General features: G+C 40.1%; 3 protein-coding genes, 1 long non-coding RNA gene, 1 other non-coding gene and 1 pseudogene across 5 annotated transcripts; 3 read left to right on the top strand and 3 right to left on the bottom strand.

Annotated features, from left to right (window-relative positions):
* The first annotated feature begins 4 nt into the window (after window positions 1-4).
* LOC106448783 (protein TRM32-like) lies at window positions 5-3,442 on the top strand. Its single transcript, XM_013890623.3, has 5 exons — window positions 5-200; window positions 460-678; window positions 987-1,072; window positions 1,159-2,602; window positions 2,677-3,442. The coding sequence occupies exons 2-5, from the start codon at window positions 516-518 to the stop codon at window positions 3,318-3,320; spliced, it is 2,337 nt and encodes a 778-aa protein (XP_013746077.2). The 5' UTR covers window positions 5-200; window positions 460-515; the 3' UTR covers window positions 3,321-3,442.
* Window positions 3,443-3,461: 19 nt separating this feature from the next.
* On the top strand, window positions 3,462-3,534 carry TRNAK-CUU. The gene has a single exon. It is a non-coding gene; the product is annotated as a tRNA-Lys (tRNA).
* Window positions 3,535-4,283: 749 nt separating this feature from the next.
* Window positions 4,284-4,996, top strand: LOC106448867 (metallothionein-like protein type 2, MT2-22). Its single transcript, XM_013890697.3, has 2 exons — window positions 4,284-4,541; window positions 4,622-4,996. Exons 1-2 carry the CDS (start codon window positions 4,480-4,482, stop codon window positions 4,800-4,802), a joined length of 243 nt encoding a protein of 80 aa, XP_013746151.1. The 5' UTR covers window positions 4,284-4,479; the 3' UTR covers window positions 4,803-4,996.
* On the bottom strand, window positions 4,847-5,569 carry LOC125592644. Its single transcript, XR_007328479.1, has 2 exons — window positions 5,395-5,569; window positions 4,847-5,299 (listed from the first exon to the last, which is right to left on the bottom strand). It is a non-coding gene; the product is annotated as an uncharacterized LOC125592644 (long non-coding RNA).
* A 126-nt stretch (window positions 5,570-5,695) lies between these two features.
* LOC106448816 lies at window positions 5,696-8,060 on the bottom strand (annotated as a pseudogene).
* A 197-nt stretch (window positions 8,061-8,257) lies between these two features.
* LOC106429041 (E3 ubiquitin-protein ligase PRT6) lies at window positions 8,258-16,410 on the bottom strand. The gene is made up of 18 exons (XM_013869786.3): window positions 16,267-16,410; window positions 16,079-16,196; window positions 14,883-15,989; window positions 13,713-14,782; window positions 13,484-13,624; window positions 12,991-13,234; window positions 12,207-12,908; window positions 11,797-11,991; window positions 11,119-11,687; window positions 10,856-10,907; window positions 10,159-10,777; window positions 9,850-10,013; window positions 9,253-9,770; window positions 9,046-9,150; window positions 8,889-8,955; window positions 8,725-8,802; window positions 8,582-8,650; window positions 8,258-8,492 (listed from the first exon to the last, which is right to left on the bottom strand). Exons 2-18 carry the CDS (start codon window positions 16,115-16,117, stop codon window positions 8,460-8,462), a joined length of 5,772 nt encoding a protein of 1,923 aa, XP_013725240.2. The 5' UTR covers window positions 16,118-16,196; window positions 16,267-16,410; the 3' UTR covers window positions 8,258-8,459.
* Between the last annotated feature and the right edge of the window lie 148 nt (window positions 16,411-16,558).

Raw genomic sequence — 16,558 nt, 5'->3', positions numbered from 1 at the left:
TAATTAATTTAAATTATATAAATAATACAAAACGGCAAATTCTCAAAAGTTCATGTTACGCACGCTTCCGGTCTCTCTGTCTCTACCGTTTAATTTTCTCTGTCTCCCCTCTCTCTCTCTGTCTGTCTGTCTCTCCCGCCATGGCAATGACGACCGTGAAGCTGCTCCACACAAATCATATAGACATTCATATCCATAAGGTAACGGCATTAACTCCGTTTATATTTATTTACTTTTGTGATTATATTCGAAAAGCCTTTTGAAAATCCGATATTTGTTTGTCATAATCTGATGCGATCATCGTCTCAGATCTTGATTTAGAAGAGTTTAAATCCATATAATCTCTGATTGTGTGCGCATGCGATTACATTTTGAGTTCTGTTTTATTTGGGAACATGCTTATTTCATTACGATTTACATTTTGTTGCATTTGTATCGTTTATACTTTATTGCTTTCAGGTTTGATAACATTTTGGTAGCCTGGATTGAGTTTTTTAAAGATCACAGCTCAAGCAATGGGGAAGAACTTGCGTCAGAAAGTGACATGCTCCCCAATCCAAAACCATCCTGGATTCATGTGGGGACTCTTTGACATTCTTAAGCACAACCATTGGCGTTACATCAAGAAACGTCTTCCTCACAAAAGACCCATCGGTGGTAGACGAAGTGCTTCTGCTGGTAAGAAAACTTGATTCTAACTTCTCAATCTCGTTTTCTTGTGCCATAGGTTTGTGATGTCCTCCTAGCTCAGTCTTAGTCTTCTCATCAGACTGTGAAATTTCAAAAATACTTTTCATAATCTTCAAATATTTTTTGGTTTGGTTTGTATCTGCTTGAAGCCTTGTTACTATTATATAAGTAACAAAGCATGCTATGCTTCTGTTTCTCCTATATCCATATTTTGTTTATATCATGACCATTTGAAACTAATAATGCCATGGTTTTATATCTGTAACATTTCCCATACATTTTTTTTCTGGTTTTAGGAACAAAAAGCGAAGTAAATAACACAGTTACATCACCAGATACTATTCCCGTTTCTAAGAGCAAGGTTGAAGATAAAACAAATGCAGTAAGTCGATGCAAACTTCAATACACATTGGTTTAGCTACTTGAATCATAAAGGCAGATTCTCACCCATTGGCTTCATTGCTTCAGGACTCTGGGAAAAGACCCAAGAAGCCTAGTTCTTCTGCAGTAAAGTCCAAAGATTCTTCTAACTCAGGGGAGAAGCCAAAAAGGAATCCTAGTTCAGAAGACAAGTCCAAGAATCTCAACTCAGAAGAGAAGCGGAGAAGGACACATTCAGAGATCAAAAAGTCTGTCAAGGCTTTGATCAAGGCACTTGTAATAGAAGACAAGTCCAAGAGGAAAGGCCGTCACCACAGAAGCTCCACTTACCCTGTCCAATCAAACCCAAAGGACAAGGAGTCATTGAGTGAAGTAAGAGAATCTTCTGACAAGGATTCCTCAGACAAGAAGATTGCCATTTCACCCTCCACTGGTTCACTGAACCCTCTTTACCTCATGTCAGAGGAATCAAGCTACAGCGACAGCGAAGACTTTAAGTCAGAGAAAACCCCAGCTGATGAAAGTGATCATTTCAAGAAGAAGAAGGAGGAAGCTCGGTCTGATCCAAAGTTGAAAGAGGATTATGATACATCATCATCGCCTAGACAGACAAAAGCATGTCTTGATGCTCTCAACCTGATACACATGAACAGAAACTTCTTATTAAAAGTCTTGCAGGATCCTGGTTCACCACTAGCCAGGCATTTCCAGAGAGAACAAGCTTTTAGCTCCAAAACCATGACTAGATCAGGATCCTTTCCTACTCATGAACATAGTAATGTAGCACCAACATCTCCTTCCATAGCTGTAGAACTCAAAGCAGTGGAGAAACTTGCGGATGAAGATTCATCTGGTTACACGAGGAAGAGAGGAAAGAACCACCAAGTGGTGATCAAGCGTTTCAAGGATCTAAGACAGAAGATAAAGCATGTCATCAACGAGAACAAGAGCGAGAAGCACCGTATCACTATGGATGCTGTCTTAGACAAAGTACCTCGAAAGTACGGTTTTTCCAAAGATTTGAGACAGGACGTCTTGTCTCACTGTTCTGCTACTAAGAAGGAAGGATCAAAACCGAGGCAGATAAGAAGGACATCGTCTCTGTGTGGATCGGTTGATAGATATCTTCAGCTGTATGAAAAGAGCTTTCAAAAGAACAATGCTACTTCAGAGAAATCGAAGGTGGAGGAGTCTGAGGAACCAGCATTGTCTTGTAAGATAGTTCCTAAGATCTTGGGAAGGATTCTTTCATTACCTGGAACTAAATCTCCTTATGCTTTGAAGACTGAGGACGTTCCTGACCTATTCACAACTTCAAGTATATCAATGGAGCAAGAACAAGAACAAGATGGTCTGGACGACATTTCAGAGATCTCAGAAGATCAGTCTTCAGAACACGAAATGCCAGAGACAGAACAAGACAGAGAAGTCTCTAGGCTTGATGTTGAAACTGAAACAAAATCTTTGTATGAACCATCAGTAGACTGTCTAATTTTTGATGATAATGCATCTGAATCTCACATCCCACGAGGTATCTTCAGCATCAAGTCACCTTTTCCTCTTGTCTCTTATTTTTGACTAATGACAAACTTTCTTCTTTTGTAGATTTAAAGGTAGGGCACGATCCGGATACAGAGACTTGTGAAACAAGAAAACAGTTAGAGAGCATAACAGCAGAAGCCATAGACGAATACCTTCAGATAGAAGCACAAGATAAAGGGAAGTTCAACTATGTAAGAGACATTCTCGAGATCTCTGGTTTCAACGCACCTGAATCTCTCTCAATGTGGCAATCAGATTACCAGCCGCTAGATCCATTAGTCTACGAAGAAATGACCACAACAGCAACAATAGGATGTATGATCCAAGATCCAGAATGTTCAAGAAACGATTATGGTGAAGAAGAAGAAAGCAACTGCAACCACTTGCTTCTCTTTGATTTAATCAATGAGGTACTAATCGAAATCTACGAAAGGTCTTACCATTACTGTCCCAAGCCATTGTCAAATTTATGTAGAATCCATCCAATGCCGGTGGGGTATAGTGTTTTGAAAGATGTTTGGGTTAGAATAAACTTTTACTTGCGTTACAAGCCACACGATGAGCAATCTTTTGATGAGATTATGAGTAGGGATTTGAGGAGAGATGATGGGTGGATGGATTTGCAGTTTGAGAGTGAGTGCGTTGGGATAGAAGTTGAGGATTTGATCTTTGAGGAGCTTCTTGAGGAACTGCTTGGATCCTGTTAAGAACTTGAATCATTTCTTTGGGTTGTTGTTGTTGATGTTCTGTTGCTTGGAGTTTAAGATACGTAAAAGAGAAAACATGGTGTTTATTCGTAATTTTTATAATGCGGAATCAAATTAATGTAGCTACACTGAACAACAAAAGCCCGTCTAGCTCAGTTGGTAGAGCGCAAGGCTCTTAACCTTGTGGTCGTGGGTTCGAGCCCCACGGTGGGCGTGATTTTTGTTGCTTTTTGGAATAGTTCTAATAATTTTTACAAGGAAATCAACAGCTTGTGTATATATTATATAGTTTCCTCCCTAAATACAATTCATCTTAATCTTTGCTAGTTTTTTTCTACCGCCTCAGAATTGTAGTTCTAGTATCATTTTCATATATGGTTTAGGAGTTTCTCGAGACCAACAACCACAATAGAGATTAGGTTGCCACTCGACACACCTACATGCCCCAATACTACATGTTCTTTATTTTGTCCACGTACGTTATAATCTTTTCATACACACTCTTTTAACTTTTTGTAGGGGATTAGACTTATCGACACTGCAATATTCCCATATGGATGGTTCTCCTACTAAGTTCACACAGATCAATATTTAGAAAAAGTGTTTCAAAAAGAGAGATTCGAATCGAATACCCACATACAACGGACAAGGTCGATAATGGACCCACCCTCAAGCATGTTGGCTTATCGTTTTGTTGAGAACTTTCACTTCAATTTGACTTGAGTCTCTCTAAGGCAAACTTTCGAACGCTACTTTCCTTTTTGCAACATATTGTTTAGAGATTCTTTTGCTTTCAAGTTGGATCAACCAAAGTAATTTAATCCAAAATCCTGAGCAAAACAAAACCATTATACTATAACAAAACATAACATATGAATTCTTCCCTAATTTTCCATAAAATGTATATTTGTTACCTTTTTTGTAGTAAAGAACTTATAAATTTGGTCTGAACTGATTACTTTTAGTTGTGTTTTTGTGTCAAAATCAACTCCATTCTCAAAAAGTCAATTACGTATGTGAGTGGAACAGTGGAAGAAGATGGTGAAAAGTGGACGGTTTATAATTTCTCAACGAGCCTATAAATACGGAGTCTCCTCCGGGATTTAATTTCATCACTTAAAAATCTTCTTCTTCAAGCAAATTAAAATCTTATTCGAAAATGTCTTGCTGTGGAGGAAACTGTGGTTGCGGAGCTGGCTGCAAGTGCGTTGGATGCGGAGGGTAAACTCTCGACTCTTATCACCTTTCTTAATTTTGGAGATAAAAACTTTATTAATTTTGACGTTTTTGGCTTTGTTCAGTTGCAAAATGTACCCAGACTTGAGCTTCTCCGGCGAGACCACCACCACCGAGACTCTTGTCCTCGGCGTTGCTCCGTCGATGAACTCTCAGTACGAGGCTTCCGGCGAGACTTTCGTGGCCGAGAATGATGCCTGCAAATGCGGATCTGACTGCAAGTGCAACCCTTGCACCTGCAAATAGATAACCACATAAACCCCTAAGAGTCTTGCAATAAACCGTTTATGTTATGTGTAATAATGGCTGATTTCTCCGGTTGTTTTGCCGGAGACAGTGAGTCTTGCTCTTCTGTGTGTGTTTTAATGGTTTGGTCATGAGACATCTCTGTAAGCTTTATCTCTGCGACTATATATAAGCCAAAAGTATTATGGGTCTGAGTCTTTAAGTTTCATTCAGATATTTAAAGTTTTGCTTCTTTCTTAGTCAGTACACAGCATAAGATCAACCTATGTCTCTCTAGTCAAAAGCTTAGGTAGACAATAACAGACAATCATTAAAATGTAGTACTCCGACACAAGTTCTTAAAAAATCCAACGAGTGTTGTTGTTTGGTAGAGACAGAACAACTAAGGTGTTGTTGTTGTAGCAGAGACTGGCTTCTCAAAGAATCCCTTCTGTGGCTCTCTTGAACAAGTTATGTACCTGTCTTGAGGTGAAACCGAGCTTCTCCAAGTCAGCAAGCTGTTGAATATTCAGACATTTGGTTAGTAAATGAAAGAGAGTTTACGTTCAGCTTTCAGACGCAGAGTTTGAGGGGAGAAGAGTGAATGTAATACCGATTTTAGAGGGCTTGTTTCTCTGAGTTCAACAATATACTCAGCCATCTTCTGTCCAATTCCCTTTAAACAAAAGATATGAAACAGAGTCATGTGAAGTTAAACTAAATATTTGACTACGGAAGCATAGATTTTGTGAATTTATTGTGACTATTTGAGTCTGTTCACATGTAGATTTTTTACCTTCCAACTCCATTAGCTCTTCCCTATGTGTTCAAATAGATAAACAATGAAGTTAGTTCTTGTGTGTTATCCTAAGGGTTCCGAGTAGGCAGATGAAAATGGAGAATGGAGATTATTCTTACTTGTTTGCTGTATTCAAGAAGTGAACATATTCTCTTATGAGAGAAGTCTGTGAAAAGAAAGAAGTTGCAAAAAGGATCAGATCTCTAGTTTCTTGTCAAGAGAATAGCACATGTTTTGGAAAATATTGATTCGTACCTTGACATTAGTGCTCCAAGCATTGAACTTCTGGCATGTGCCACTCATCTGCATATTCTCAGCGTTTGTAGAAATCATAGGTGTTTTTGGAGTCATTGGTTTGAGCATCGGAGGTGACCCAACAGCTGAGTTTGGTTTTGCATTTGAGGTTATCGGAGATAGAGCTTCTCGAACAGGAGTGAGTTCAGATACCAACAGACTCTCTTTGCCAGATGCGTCTCTGTCAACTTCTTTGGTTGGAGAAGCTAAGTGCAGATTCTGAATTGGTTCCTGGATAATTCAAAGAACTCCATTACTTGAGTAAATCTTTAAAGTAATCCATCAACAAGTGCAGGTTAGATCAATTGTTTTTTCCACGATGACAGAAAAATAGAATGAATACCAATAAATGTGAAGCATCAGGAGTTTCCCCACCAAATAAGTTCCTGACAGCCACAAATGTGTCCCTGTGTATGCATATATTGTGAGGCAAGAAGCTATGGTATGTAGAAGATTAAAAACACTATCGTTCAAAGGGTTACCTTTTTCCTGTGCCAGTAAGTTTAGCACTTCTTGCAGTGGCTGATTGATGACAGCCGAGTTTCTTGACAGAGCTTTGAGAAAATGAAGGTTGATTTGTACCAATCAGCGGAGAACGTATTGCTGCCATCATTCTATGGGCGCTTTTAGTCTTCCCTTTTGATTCCAGCCAAGCTTGCAGTTTTGCTTCCATATCTATTTTAACCTTAGGAGTCTCTACCTTGGGATTCAAAGATATGATGTTTGTGATGTGCCTTGACCTTGCAGCCAAGCTAACAGTGCGAAGAGATTCTTGGTATTCACCCGGATTCTAAATAAAGAAAAACAAACAAAAAAAACTCATCACATTGTCCTGATAAAAGCAATGAATTAACAGCAATAGTTCTTCCTACCAGACATGCGACCATGAGAGCTCTACTCGTTCCTCCAAGTGAGTCCTGCAGTATTCTAGTCAATTTGCTTTCCCTGTAAGGCACCCTTGGGAGGTTTTTAATCAGAGCATAAACCGCATTGGAGAGTGCAAATAGTGACTGGTTAATCTTGGCACTCTCTTGTAGACGGATATTGACTCCCTTTCACTACCTGCTTAAGCCATGTCAAAGATAAAGAACATAGAGGGGCTTCTATTATTTGAATTAAATACTTGAGAAATTTTACCAGCCAGATCAATCAGATTGATTTTTCCAGTGACACCCCCTTCTGAGAATACTGAGATCACTAGCACTCCATGGCTTCTACTAGAGACATCATTAAAACAAGCGTGTGCAACTTTCCTCCGCTGAAGGCCACATGAGTACACCTCGTGAAACTCAGACATGGAGTTAACTGGGATACTAGAGAGCCCCTTAAGATGAACTTGCCCATCCTTATCGTCCCAAACAACAAGCTCGTTAGATTTAACCTCAAGGAGATCCCAGCATCTGTCCATGTAAACTTCATAATATGAAACCTCCGCTCTACTTGCTGTCTCCTCGCACATTGACAGGATAGTGGACATGGCTAATGGCATCAGGCCAGGCAGATCATCAGTTCCCTGAGGCAGAGTTGAAACCACATAATCATTCAGTATTACAAGGAAGGAAGCAGTTTACAGTAAACCACAAAACAGTTTTGAGAAAGAGCTAACACATTCAACATAACAAAAATCTCACAAGAGGAAGCAGCTAATCCAGGTAACCAAATAAACCCTAAAATCTAAATGAGAGGACATTATAGCAAACGGACCTGCATCGTAAACGTTTTACCGCTTCCGGTGGCTCCATAAGCAAGCACAGTAGCGTTGAAACCCCGAAAAATATCAGGAATCAAAGGGTTGACATCTCTATCGAAGATCTGCTTCACATTCTCATCGCCATTCCCGTAAAACGCATCCAGCTGATAGCATTCGTTCCGACTGCTCACCAAAACAATCACCAAATCAGTGATCGAGGTTCGTTTATTGAAAACTAACAAGCGACTAATGGAAAAATCGGAAGACGCTTACCAGCTATCGGGATCTTTGAGGTAAACCGCCACTTCGCTGGAGTCTCCACCATCGCCGTCGACTACGGAAACGCACGATCGGACGTCGGGGATCTCTGGAGGAAGAAACGGACGAACTCTAACGACGACCCTAACCTTCGAGATCGAAGGGGAATCCGAAACGTTGGGTTTCAGTGGAGTGGTTTTCGAATCCATATCTCCTGTGTGATGGAGAGAGAGGGAAAATGGTTGTTTTCGAAATTTGAGTTTGTTTTAAATTGCTCCTTCTACTTTTTAAATGGGCTTACTAGTGGGCCTACGGTGACGTTTCATTCAATCGCGCATTTGATCCAAACGCTAGCACTCTTCTTTCTTTTAAAGACCGTTAAATCCCATTTACGGTTTGCAGTTTGGTTTTAAGATAACCGATTCTTTATAACAATACGGTTAAAACTCTTTGCTTCTGTATTTGAAAACTTAGTATAGAACAAAGAATGTTATTTTTAGCATTTTTTTGCTCAGCATTTTTAGCATCTATACTATTATAGATGAATCTTTGGGATCAGAGAACAACACCTGAGAGAAAAAAGATATAAAGATCCTTTTCAAGTTAAGAAAATTCCTAGCGTCGTTTGATTGAGAACTTAGGAGCTGTGATCGAGTCCATGAGAACCAACCTGATAAAAATATAAAGATGATATTACCATCCATTCAAACTCTGTCCTACTTATTCAGTCATCGTTGAGACACAAAATATTTTACTCACCATGTATGTTAATGCAGCGTAACGTTCTTCATTTAGGTATAGTCGTTTTCCTCTGAACATATTGGTATCCTGCAACAAAAAAAAGAAAAAAAAATCAATCCGTATCCTTAGCACGTGAACATCTGAATCAACAAAGATCATACCTCTTCTCCAAACGTATCCAAGTAAAGTGATGGCCAAGATGATTGTCTTCCAAATCTTTGTAGCAAAATTTTGGTCCGCTATTGATTAATGAAGGCTAGTAGTTAATTAAAAGTCCAAGAATATAAGGAGAGTAAAAGAAACTTTTATCTACAAGAAGCGATACCCGTATCAGAAGAAATACACCAGTACCAGCACCACAGGTGACTGCATGAGTCTGACAACCACTTTCTCTGTAAAAAAAGTATTGTTGGAACGTATTTATTTGGTTTCCGAAAACAACAACTATGATATATTGAAACTAGTGAAAGTGAAGCAAATACCTGCAACAAGGTGGCTTTATGGGAGAACACAATCTTCCACAAAGAAGACATAATGCAGGTTCTTCCATAACTGTCTTGCAGTTGCTGCAAGGTTTCTTGATATACCTAATAAGAAAAACATGATTTCTTGATTAAAGAAAGTTCTCTTTGAATGGGGGGAGAAATGTACAAAAAGAAACAGAGAAAGAGATCCCGCTGCTGCAAAACCTTTGCAATAGGTCCTGGTATAAATTGGGTAACTTCATAAGCTGGAAAGGAACTACAGGTGTTATGCAAAGAGGCTCTTTAACTCTGTAAACTTTGTATTCCTTCTGGAAATGTCCAAGCCATGTTTGTGTTGAGGACCGGAGAAGTTCATCACTGAGAATGGTATCAATAGGCGGAATCTTGAACATTTTCTCCAATTCATTCACATGATTCAGCTCCGACTGGGGACTATGCATGAAATCCATATTGTCACTGGTGGACTCATCAAACTTATCTACCTCTTCATGAAGCTTTCCAGAAGTAGTAGTTTTCAGTAGCCTCCACAGCAATGCACATCTCCTCAAGAAAGGATGACTATATTTACGGATAGTCTCTTTTATATCACATGATAAATCCATATTGTTAGACCTGAAATACTCCCAACCACCTGATTCTCTCAAAGCGATGGAGATGTCGCTAAGCAGGTTATCTAAGTTACTCAAGTCAAACATGCGACCTGCGCAATAGCCAATTACAGTCTGCACCAAAGACAACATGATTAGGAAAAGTGAATCAAGAGGCAAAACTAGTCAGAGTGAAGGGAACAATATGGCATACCTGAACAAGAGACACGCTATAGAAAATATGCACAAGTGATAATAAAGATTCCTTGCATGTGATGAAAGGAGAAGGGAGACAAAAAAGAGCCCACATCAGTGATGAAAATGGGTCATGGAAAAGAACTGGATCAGATGATCGATTCCAGAGCAGGTTTGAACCTGCTGTGCATGAAAAGATAGCAAAACTCTTCTCAGATAATATCAAGAAAAATCATCTAAGGTTAGCAACTAATTCACTGATAACTGTGAAATTGTAGATAGACAATACTATATATAACTGATTCTCATTCAGATGAAAAAAATGTACCTTCAGTTCCAAAAATGCTGCTCGAAGGACTATTTGAAATTCCAGAGCATATAGACTCTGCAAGATGCTTCAAGCCCACAAATCTCTGACAAACATGTAAAGTATTCTTTGTTCGGGTGCTCTGTACCACTCGTAATAAGAGTGACAAAGCAGTTCCCTTAGAGGTATTTAACTCTTCATACAAGGAGTCAATACAATAGACAGGAAGCACTGAACTCTTCGCACATCGAGTAACAATTTCCATTGAAATAAGAGAGTACTTAAGGGTATCCCACATTACGATTGATTGTGATAGCCAATGACCTCCCGGAAAATTTTCCTGTCGCTTAGAAAAATAGAAATTCCAGAGCTTGTTAGAAACAGATTCAAGATCTTTCCTTATTGATTCATCTCCCACCAGAGAAACTGTGCTAACGCCATCACCATCTTCGATCTCGTCAGCCACAGATCGTAGTAGACACAACGCTTCAGAGAGCCAAAGTGAAGGCATCTGTGCATCTGATTTACCTAACATATCATGCGAACTTTCCTGTATACTTGAGACAGAACATAAATCTCCGGGACATGCAGGCAATACAGAATTAGCTAGTCCCCGGCATGCAGGACAGAGAAATTCTCCCTGACAGAAGAAACAATGTTAAAGCTTCAGAAGGAGCAGATTAAAGCCCCAGAAAATATCTTTAAATTGGTCACGTACCTGTTTTAGATCCACAATATGTGCACCTTCAAAGACATTTCTTCTGTCAGACCTACACATCCAAACAAAAGAGAGACACCCTTTTAAATGCAGTGTTAATATCGTAGCTGTAAATCAGGGGAATCAAAATAAATAATTCAAATTATGCACAACATGTCGGAAGGAGATATCAAAATGGACGAAGGGTTCACCTATCTACAAGATGATATATTAATTTTTTTTGTTTCTCACCTATGACTACTAAGAATTCAAACATGGCTCACCTTTCCATTAAGGACTTTAAATATCGTTCAAGGCAGCTTTGATGCACAGCATGTCCACATGATGAAAGATAAACCCCATCACAGTCAGTAGGGTGAAACCCATCTGAACTGACATCCGAATGTCTAGAGGTTTGTCTTGATCGAATATCACGAACTCTTACTTGCAAAGTAGGTATACCACCAACAGGATTTCTCTCTGAACTACTTTCAGCAGCAAGTGGTCGTTGATCTACATGTGCAAGGCTTTGATTTATAATGTTATCAATTTTTCTGCGAACAGTTTGATACATAGCTATTTCCATTGATTCCATGTTAGATTCATCTTTTCCACTCCCATCGCTAGACCTCTTCTCCGTCTGACCATTCCTTATAAGCCGGGTTGTTAAAGCTTCAAACACGGAATCTGTAGCAGGCTCAGAGGTTGCATCATGCGGAATCATTAAACTATCTGAGGAAAAATTACGTCTCAGGACCACGCGAACTCCATCAACGGACCTATTCTTTTCTGACTGTGAACGTTGATCCCAAGATGGAGGGCCTCTATCCACAAAACTCAAAAGTTTAGATTTCTGCAGGCAAAACAGAGATAATTAAGAATGATGCAAGACGAAACCTCCTAGTAGTGTATGTTTATTTAACACTAAAAGTCACAAGTAATAGATAATCTATGCTACCAACCTGGAGAAAAATCAAGAAAGAAACCGGGTCTTTGGAATCTGAGTCATGGCAGAGAGAACAAACTTCACGAACAGCAATTTCTGAATCCTGTTCCATTACGGAATCACTTGTTTCAGTTTCAGATCTTGGATCATCATCATCCATGCTGGAACTCAAGGTCGACAAGAATTTTGTTTGTTCAGCTTTCATTTTTGCCTGCATCGAAGTTAGAATAACCATAACTATCATTTCCTGGATCTAGTCGGTTCTTACTGTAGATAACAAGTGAATAATGAACATTTAAACTATTTCGCCGTCATATTAAAAAAGAATATTCTATTACTACCGAGGAATGTATGTTACGACCTGCATGCTTTTTGTTGATAAAACATTAGGAGAACATAGAATTGAAATTCGAAATATTTTCATACCAGAATAGCAGCCTGCCTCTCTCTAGCTTTAGCCTTGCGTTTCGCATCAGAAGCAGCGCCTGACGTGACTTTATCAAATCCAGATTGACCGACAACCTCCGGGGCAAGACTTTGCAATAGCTTCATACTAACGGAATCAATTGCACTGAACTTCTTCAGCAACTTTGCAATCCAGGACGAAATATTGCAACTGCCTGCCTCTGGAAACTGATGGAGACCATCGTCTTTACGAGTCCTCATTAATGAAACAAGAAGAGACAACAAACTTTCATTTCCAGTCCTTTTATTTATACCCATTATTTCCACACCAGCTAATTCGAGAATAGGAATTGAATCTTCTACGCAACAAGCCTGAATATTAGACTCCCTTTGTTGAGTGCAAATATCCAATGATAGCGAGAGTAAGTGCAAAGCGGCTATGAGAACGCCATCTGGAGCACGTGATTTAACAGAACTACCACCCTGTAGTGCGTAGTATAAAGCAGAGGAAATGATTTGAAAAGTGGCTTTGCAAGTTCCTATTCTAGAAAGCCCCTTTAGAGGCGGGTAGATCATTCGCCACCTAGGAAGCTGAGTGGTCAACGCAGACGCTCCACAATAGCGCAAAAATCTTTCTTCTGCAGATTGCAATTCTCCTGAATGCAAACGAGGGTGATAGAGATCCAAATCCTTCCAACAAGATGACCGTAGTGAATACTTTCCCTGCCAAAGAACTAATGTCAATTTCTTTTTACATAGCATGTAAAATTAAAGGTGAGCCCAGCATATGGGTTTAAATCAAGACCTGGTTCATGCCGGATGGATTACAATAGTCTGAAACGTTATCTAAGACCTCCTGGAGCTCATCCGACTTGGAAAGATCACGGGGTAAAGATTTGACCAATTGACTACGAGTGAAATCTCCAGTAGCCAACTTGCAGATGATCTCTCTTCTCAAACTTTCAGCAGTAGAAAGACCACAAAATCGCCTTTCTTGCAGAATCTGTATCAGAAGAGCAAGCATTTCCTGGACCAAAACTGGCTCATACCTGAAAAAAATTATGATAGAAAATCATGTCACGATCAGGCAATAGTAAAAGCTTTAGATGCAACAAAACTGTCAAGATTCTTACAGAACAAAACAATTAATTAAAGACAATATGCAGATTCTACTTAAAGACCATCTATCAAATGAAGAGACAATCATATTGTAGGAGATAACTTGACCGTTTGAATGTTGCAGAGCTATTAAACATGTTCTGAGATCAACTAGTGGTAATAAGACAATAATTACATACTCATTTGTTATATCGGGGTTTAGTGAAAGATAGCTCGAAAGGCCAAATCGAGTGAGAAGCTTATTAACGTAAGAATCTGCAGGAGCCAACGCACCACAACATTGCAGGAGAAATATATCAAGTTCAAGCCCCTGTTCTGACCTGTAAATGGAAACAAGTAGAATGAGAAACATGCGAGTAAATTATGAACTACAAGATTTCATGACAGCAAAAGTGTTATTTCACATACCGACGAACTGACCGATACCACTCACAAGATACTAATGGAGTGTCCCCATTCTTCTTCCACATTCCAGCGATAACTTGGGCACAGAACACCCTTACCCGGAGAACATGCTCCATAACAAGTGCAGAAAATCCACAAGGATGGAAATCTCCTAACACATAGCTGAAGAAGTCGGCCTGTGGGATCTCAAGACTAACATTGACTCCATGGTGCAAAGTTGATTCTCCATAACACATCCTTAATGCTTTTCCTATGAGCAAAGAAAGTAATCGGTGTAACGGTAGATGGACTGATATAGCCTGAAAGCTCACATCGTAGTGGATGTCCGACCAATCACACAAACCAAGTATATGAACTCCTGATGCATTCTCCGTAGGATCGGAAGAGTTGCGAGATACTCTCCTACAATCAGTCCTAACATCTGCCTGAACCTCCGTACTCGGTTCTCTACTAGAACTGGCATGACCACTAGATACACTTCTGCCGCTAGGAGAAACCAACTTGCAAAGAAATTTTGATATACCTTCATCATTTCCTAAACAAGTCTCCAGAACTTTCAAACACTCGCGTATCAACCATATGGCAGAGGAAGGAATCAGGGCATGGAAAGCGTCAACTCCGTAAACTTCAGAAGCCATCGAGCTATCAAAGAAGCTGCTACTTATCATCGCAGTACATACAGAATCTTCATGAGACAATTTCCCAACTTTTGCATACCTTTCTCCATCTCCATCACAATTATTTAGTGTAGCCTTGGTGGTTCTCTCAATTTCTAATTGTTCATCACAGGCAGGAGAATATGCACCATTAACCAACAGAGAGTGAATACCAGCTATTGAGTGACTCAAATCACAGAACAAATGCACGTTCTCATTTTCTTCTTCAATATGGATTCCAGTCTCTCTTTTCAGAGGATCCATTCCTTGAACAAAGGTCAATAGTTTCAACCATGATCTTGATAACTCCAGATGTTCATGTGTTGCGTACTTCGAAACTACAGCATGGCTCATAACATATTTCAAGTCTGCAATGACACGGTCACTTGTGTCACACAACCGTACCCACTTTGTAGCCTACAAAAGAAAACTGTCAGCTACATTCAAAGCTGAAATAAAACTCATCACCGCTAACGTAACACAATAGAGAATAAATGAGAAAAGAAGCTAGTGTTACCTGTAGCACACCATCCTCCCCACAACAAGAAAGAAAGATATCACTGAGGCATCCCAAAAGCATTGCTAGCAAATTCATTTCGTTCACCAGAACTGTTGCTAGAGTTGGCACCGTGAAGAATTGCACAGAAAACAGAGGCAGTATTGGATATTTCATGAAGTTGGGATCCTCACCCTTCTTAACCGCTCCACTAACGACAAGCGGATAGTAACTCACAAGCGCTTTTGCAAATTCCGATTTAAAGACCGGATCTCCTATCAATTTGAGGAACAAGTCGTGCAGTTTCTTCATAACATCTTGGTCCAAGAACCTCTCAGCCTTTACGAGAAGTATCAATAAACCACCTGAAGCGACAATCCTTCTAGAAACGAAACTTAGCAAACTCTCACTAGACTTATAAAACCCCAGAAGCATCTCAACCACTGCGAATGTCATCTCGTTTGACATCTTTTGGCGTACCGCAAGAGCATCGTTGGATCTAGCATCTTTGTTACGAATACCTTCCGCGGATAAGAGCTTGCTATTCCAACAAGCAAAAAGAGCATCAAGTACAGGCCCAACCGACTCCGCTAGATTCTCCGAGAGGGGCTGAATCTGCTCTGAGCCTTTATGATTTGAACAGAAACCTTCTTGCTTCCACGCCGTATCGTCCCCACAATCACAACAGCCACCGCTTGTGTAGGTGATCGAATAATCGTGGGAGCTGTGATCGCCATTCTCGAAACAAGCCACGCAGATCGCGCAAGTCGAGTCACTCTCGCACGTCCTGCACCGATACGCTATATCGTTCTCTCCCCAGACGGAGCCACAGACGCCTCGCTGATCAACGTTCAGTTTCGCCAGATTCTTCAAGGAAACGCCAGGCTCGTCGTGGAACATCAGCCACTGCAGCCAACTCATGCTCTCCCTGAACCTCTTCTTCATGGTGGGACTCACCGCAGACACGCGAGAGCGTTCCCTAGTTCCCTTCAATCCGAGTTTAACGTCCTCTTCTGTAGGTAAGAGAGCAGAGACGATCTCAGAAGTCTTGGACCGGTTAGATCTAACGAATTCCACTAGGCCACGCTTGGAACAGCATTTCTTAGGAACCGCAATAGAGCCAAGCCTCTACAAGATAATACATACATTAAAGAGTCATGAGATGAGACAAAATAATGAATCAGCAATAGTCCAGAGAGCAGATACTAAAACAATACCTTGAGGAGAGAATTATTTGCGCGCGAGTCGGTCTCCATCTACCACAGACAAGCGAGGACGATAAGACTCGGATAGAAGCAACGAAGTGATCCTCCTCACACACACTTTACGCAAAACCTGAATCGTTCGGCGTAGCTGTAAGTACCAACGATTCAAATTGTATCCAAAATCGAAGAAGAAGATATACCTCCAATCGTGCGAGAGAAAAACCCTAGATTCTCCGATTGCCGCAGGGGAACGTCGAATTCGAAAGAGTTTATGACGATGAGAGGGAGGCTTATGTTTACTGCGGATTACTATCGAGTTTGGATTTAATTTGCAAATCATAAATATTAATAGCTTAAATATGTCATTAATTGTTTGTTAATGGGCCGTCGACGAAAGCAAAGCCTATTAATGGCTTAGCGATTGAGCCCATAATCATTTAAACATTGTACGATGAACAGAGATAGGTCTTAACAATTTTACTAGTGGATAGT

The sequence above is a fragment of the Brassica napus genome, chromosome A3 (genome assembly GCF_020379485.1).
Source record: "Brassica napus cultivar Da-Ae chromosome A3, Da-Ae, whole genome shotgun sequence".
Lineage (NCBI taxonomy): Eukaryota > Viridiplantae > Streptophyta > Magnoliopsida > Brassicales > Brassicaceae > Brassica > Brassica napus.
Note: the sequence above shows the minus strand (reverse complement) of the source record. Positions and strands in the feature narration are given on the sequence as shown.